General features: G+C 54.4%; 1 protein-coding gene across 1 annotated transcript in view; it reads right to left on the reverse strand.

Moving 5' to 3' along the window:
• Positions 1 to 6,068, reverse strand: part of MLLT6 (MLLT6, PHD finger containing) — a 41,135-nt gene that overhangs the window by 21,816 nt on the left and 13,251 nt on the right. The window contains 6 exon segments of the mRNA XM_077788387.1: positions 3 to 89; positions 92 to 313; positions 316 to 540; positions 2,013 to 2,033; positions 2,036 to 2,180; positions 5,816 to 5,908. Coding sequence (XP_077644513.1) covers positions 3 to 89; positions 92 to 313; positions 316 to 540; positions 2,013 to 2,033; positions 2,036 to 2,180; positions 5,816 to 5,908 — 793 coding nt within the window.

Consider the following 6,068-nt stretch of genomic DNA (forward strand, 5'->3'; position numbering starts at 1 on the left):
GGAGAAAGGCGAGGAGGAGGTGGAGGTGGACCCAGCCAGCTGAGCCCCCAAAACCTCTTTGCCTTTACCCGCCTTGGGCCTGCCGGGCCGTGCTTGTTCTTCTTGCTGCCCTTGTGCTTCTTCTCCTTGAGCACCTCGCCCTCCTCGGCGCCCGTCCGCTTGTGCCCGCCGCCCGCGGTGCCACCCACGGTGCCACCCACTGTGCCACCCGCCGTGCCACCCGTGGTGCCACCCACGGTGCCACCCGCCGTGCCACCCGCCGTGCCACCCGCGGCGCCGCCGGCCGAGGAGGATTTGTAGTCCACGGGGGAGCGTCGCGGGCTCGCGGCGGGCCCACGGCCGAGGTGGAGAAGCGCATGATGGAGCCGAAGCCGGAGAAGATGACCTTCTGCTCGAAGACGTCGGCCTTGGGGCCCTCGGAGAGCGGCGAGCAGCGCGAGGACGAGCTGGAGCTGGCGGCTTTGCGGAATTTCTCCTCCTCCTGCTCCAGCTTGGGGAAAGGAGCGAAGTCCTGGGAGCCGGGCAGGCCGCAGGAGGAGCCTGGGGACACGCGGGGTCACTGGGGCTCATCGCCCTCCTCCTCCTCCTCCTCCTCCTCCTCCTCCTCCTTCATTGCTCTGCTTTTCTCCTTCATCTTTCTCCTCTTCCTTCTCCTCCACCCTTCTTCTCCCCCTCATCCTCCCCCTTTTGCTCCTCCTTCATCGCTCTCCTCCTCCTCCTCCTTCTCCTCCTCCTCCTCCTCCTCCATTGCTCTGCTTTTCTCCTTCATCTTTCTCCTCTTCCTTCTCCTCCACCCTTCTTCTCCCCTTCATCCTTCCTCTTTTGCTCCTCCTTCATCCCTCTCCTCCTCCTCATCGCTCTCCTCCTCCTCCTCCTCCTCCTCCTCCTTCATTGCTCTGCTTTTCTCCTTCCTCTTTCTCCTCTTCCTTCTCCTCCACCCTTCTTCTTCTCCCCTTCATCCTCCCCCTTTTGCTCCTCCTTCATCGCTCTCCTCCTCCTCCTCGTTCATCCCTCTCCTTTTCTCCTTCATCCCTCTCCTCTTCCCTGTGCTTCATCGCTCTCCTCTTCCTCTTCCTCCTCCTTCATTGCTCTCCTTTTCTCCTTCATCGTTCTCCTCTTCCTCCCTCCCAATCCCTCCCCTCTTCCCTGTCCTCCATCCCTCTCCTCCATCCTTCTCCTTCTGCCCTTCATCCTTCCCCCTTTTCTCCTCCTTCATCCCTCCCCTCTCCCTCCTCCTCCTCCTCTTCCTCCTCCTTAATCCCTCTCCTCTTCACTGTTCTTCATCCCTCTCCTCTTCTTCCTCCATCCCTCTCCTTTTCTCCTCTCTCCTTCATCCCTCTCCTCTTCCTCCTTCATTGCTCTCCTTTTCTCCTTCATCCCTCCCCTCTCCCTCCTCCTCCTCCTCTTCCTCCTCCTCCATCCCTTTCCTTTTCTCCTTCATCCCTCTCCTCCTCCTTGCCCTTCATCCCTCTCCTCTTCATCCTCCTTTATCCTTCCCCTCTTCTTTGTCCTTCATCCCTCTCCTCCTCCTCCTCCTTCATTGCTCTCCTTTTCTCCTTCATCCCTCTCCTCTCCTCTCCCACCTCCTTCATCTTTCCCTCTCCCTCCTCCTCCTCTTCCTCCTCCTTAATCCCTCTCCTCTTCCTCCTTCATCCTTCCCCTCTTCCTTGTCCTTCATCCCTCTCCTCCTCCTCCTCCTCCTTCATTGCTCTCCTTTTCTCCTTCATCCCTCCCCTCTCCCTCCTCCTCCTCCTCTTCCTCCTCCTCCATCCTCCTCTTCCTCCTCCTCCATCCCTCTCCTTTTCTCCTTCATCCCTCTCCTCTTCCTCCATCCCTCTCCTTTTCTCCTTCCTCCCTCCTCCTCCTCCTCTTCCTCCTCCTCCATCCCCCTCCTTCCTCCCTCCTCCTCCATCCTCCTCTTCCTCCTCCTCCATCCTCCTCCTCTTCCTCCTTCATCCCTCTCCTCTTCCTCCATCCCCCTCCCTCCTCCTCCTCCTCCTCCTGCCCCTCACCCGCCGCCTGGAAGTTCCCTCGGCCGCTCCGAAGCCTCCGGAGCTTTTCCCGCTTCCCGTCTTCTTCCCCTTGTGGCTGCTGCCGTGGCTGGAGGATTTCCGGCCCTTGGCCTCCGCCCTGGCCACCTCCGAGCCCTCCTTGGTGGCCTCGTGGTGGCCACCGGGGCCCTGGGGGGACAGGCACGGGTGACACCGGAGCTGCCCGCCCACAGGACTCCTTTTCCCCGATTTCCCCCATTTCCTGATTTTTCCCTCTCCGGAGCGGGAATTTCCTCATCTTTGGGATGGGGAATTTCCAGGAAATTTCCTCGTTCTCAGCACGGCACTGGAGATTCCTCATGGGAATTTCCTCATCCTTATGGTGGGGTCAGAGATTCCTTGTGGGAATTTCCTCATCTTTGGGACGGGGAATTTCCAGGAAATTTCCTCGTTCTCAGCACGGCACTGGAGATTTCCATGGGAATTTCCTCATCCTTATGGTGGGGTCAGAGGTTCCCCATGGGAATTTCCTCATCCTTTGGGATGGGATCAGAGGTTCCCCATGGGAATTTCCTCATCCTTGGGATGGGATCGGAGATTCTTCGTGGGAATTTCCTCATCTTTGGGATGGGATCAGAGGTTCCCCATGGGAATTTCCTCATCCTTGGGATGGGACTGGAGATTCCTCATGGGAATTTCCTCATCTTTGGGATGGGATCAGAGGTTCCCCATGGGAATTTCCTCATCTTTGGGATGGGATCGGAGATTCCTCATGGGAATTTCCAGGAAATTTCCTCATTCTCAGTATGGCACTGGAGATTCCTCATGGGAATTTCCTCATCATTGGGATGGGATTGGAGATTCTCCAGAGGAATTTTCAGGAAATTTCCTCATCCTCGGAATGGGATCAGAGGTTCCCTATGGGAATTTCCTCATCCTTGGGATGGGATCAGAGGTTCCCCATGGGAATTTCCAGGAAATGTCCTCATTCTCAGTATGGCACTAGAGATTTCCATGGGAATTTCCTCATCCTCGGGATGGGATCAGAGGTTCCCCATGGGAATTTCCTCATCCTTGGGATGGGATCAGAGGCTCCCCATGGGAATTTCCAGGAAATTTCCTCATTCTCAGCATGGGACTGGAGATTTCCATGGGAATTTCCTCATCCTCGGGATGGGATCAGAGGTTCCCCATGGGAATTTCCCCATCATCCGGATGGGATTGGAGATTCTCCATGGGAATTTTTGGGAAATTTCCTCATCCTTGGGATGGGACTGGAGATTCCTCATGGGAATTTCCTCATCCTTGGGATGGGATTGGAAAATCCCCCATGGGAATTTCCTCATCCTTGGGATGGGATCAGAGGTTTCCCATGGGAATTTCCAGGGAATTTCCAGGGAATTTCCTCATCCTCAGGATGGGACCAGAGATTCCCTTGGATCCCTGCATCCATCCCAAAGCTCTGGCTGGGAATATTCCCAGGGATTGGAGCAGATATTCCCAAATTCCAGCCGAGCTGCAGGAGCCAGGGGAGACAGGAGGGTGAAAATGCCAGGAAATCCAAAATTTCGGGATGAGAGGGAGAACTGTGGGAATTCAGCCGGGAGGGAGAGAGGGATGAACCCAAACCCAGATCCCTCAAATCCCGAATCCCTTCAAATCCCAAATCCCCTCAAATCCAGAGCGCCAAATCCGCCCTGCGACCAAAATTAAAAAATATTCCCGTAATTATGGGACGGCCCAAAATGTGGGACCTTCCTGACATCCCCCCAAGCCCTCCTTGGGATAAATCCCGGGATCCAAATCCCTGGATTTAATCCCCCGACAGCTGCAGGCGCCAGATGTGCCCGGAATTTGAAGGGATGGGAACGGGGGAATTCCAGGGATTTTCTCCTGCCAGCCCCAGATGTGGGAATTAAAACCCTCCCGGATTTATGGGCTCGGCGGGAGCGTGGAAATTCATCCCGATTTTTCCTTGGGAAGGGGAGCAGGGCCTGGGGGTGGGAATGGTCTGGTGAAAATGCCCTTTTCCCGGTTTTTTGGTGGATTTTCCAGCCCTTTTCCCATTTTTTTGGGGTGGATTTTCCTGACCATTTTTCCTGTTTTTCTGGGTGGATTTTCCTGCCCTTTTCCCATTCTCCTGGATGAATTTTCCTACCCTTCCCCATTTTCCTGGATGGATTTTCCTTCCCTTTCCCAGTTTTCTGTGTGGATTTCCCTGCTCCATTTCCCTGTTTTTTTTTGGCTGAATTTCCTGGATGCATTTTCCTTCCCTTTCCCGTTTGCCTGGATTAATTTTCCCACCCTTTCCCATTTTCCCAATGAATTTTCCCTCCTTTCCCCATTTCCCACTGGATTTCCCCACCATTCCCATTTTTCCCGTGATTTTTCCACCATTCCCATTTCCCAGTGGATTTTCCTTCCCTTTCCCATTCCCCCCCGGATTTTCCCACCCTTTCCCGTTTTCCTGGATGAATTTTCCCACTCTTCCCCATTTTCCCAATGAATTTTCCCACCCTTTCCCATTTTCCTGATGAATTTTCATTCCCTTCCCCATTCCCAACTGGATTTCCCTGCCATTCCCATTTTCCCAGTGGATTTTCCTTCCCTTTCCCATTCCTCCCTGGATTTTCCCACCCTTTCCCATTTTCCTGGATGAATTTTCATTCCCTTCCCCATTCCCAACTGGATTTCCCTGCCATTCCCATTTTTTCCGGGATTTTTCCACCATTCCCATTTTCCCAGTGGATTTTCCTTCCCTGTCCCATTTCCCACTGGATTTCCCCGCCATTCCCATTTTCCTGGTGGATTTCCCTTCCCTTCCCCATTTCCCCCCTGGATTTCCCCACCATTCCCATTTTCCCTATGAATTTCCCTTCCCCATTTCCCAGTGGATTTTCCTTCCCTTTCCCATTTCCCAGTGGATTTCCCCGCCATTCCCATTTTCCCAGTGGATTTTCCCTCCTTTCCCATTTCCCGCTGGATTTTCCCCGCCATTCCCATTTTCCCACTGGATTTCCCTTCCCTTCCCCATTTCCCGCTGGATTTCCCTTCCCTGTCCCATTTCCCGCTGGATTTTCCCCGCCATTCCCATTTTCCCACTGGATTTCCCTTCCCTTCCCCATTTCCCGCTGGATTTCCCTTCCCTGTCCCATTTCCCGCTGGATTTTCCTGCCATTCCCATTTTCCCACTGGATTTCCCTTCCCTTCCCCATTTTCCCACTGGATTTCCCTTCCCTTCCCCATTTCCCGCTGGATTTCCCTTCCCTGTCCCATTTCCCGCTGGATTTTCCTTCCCTTTCCCATTTCCCAGTGGATTTCCCCACCCTTTCCCATTTCCCGCTGGATTTTCCTGCCATTCCCATTTTCCCAGTGGATTTTCCCTCCTTTCCCATTTCCCGCTGGATTTTCCCCGCCATTCCCATTTTCCCACTGGATTTCCCTTCCCTTCCCCATTTCCCGCTGGATTTCCCTTCCCTGTCCCATTTCCCGCTGGATTTTCCTGCCATTCCCATTTTCCCACTGGATTTCCCTTCCCTTCCCCATTTCCCACTGGATTTCCCTTCCCTTCCCCATTTCCCACTGGATTTCCCTTCCCTTCCCCATTTCCCGCTGGATTTCCATTCCCTGTCCCATTTCCCGCTGGATTTTCCTTCCCTTTCCCATTTCCCAGTGGATTTCCCTTCCCTTTCCCATTTCCCGCTGGATTTTCCTGCCATTCCCATTTTCCCAGTGGATTTCCCTTCCCTGTCCCATTTCCCGCTGGGTTTCCCCGCCATTCCCATTTTCCCGGGATTTTCCCGCCATTCCCGTTTTCCCGGTACCTTCTCGGCGGCCGCGGGCGCCGGGGGGAGGCCCCCGGGGGATTCCGGCCGCTTTTTGTGCTTCTGCTTCGGCCTCTCCTTGTCCTTCCGGCTCTGGAAAAAAAACCCCAAAACCTCGGGAATGTCGGAATTCCCAACGCTGGGAAGAGCAGCGCCGGAGCCCAGAAGGAAATCCCAGAAATAAATCCCCGTTCCCGTTGTTTTCCAGTGGCAGATCCCATAAATAAATCCAAATAAATCCCTTTTCCAGTGA

Source organism: Lonchura striata, chromosome 25 (genome assembly GCF_046129695.1).
Source record: "Lonchura striata isolate bLonStr1 chromosome 25, bLonStr1.mat, whole genome shotgun sequence".
NCBI classification, from domain to species: Eukaryota; Metazoa; Chordata; class Aves; order Passeriformes; family Estrildidae; genus Lonchura; species Lonchura striata.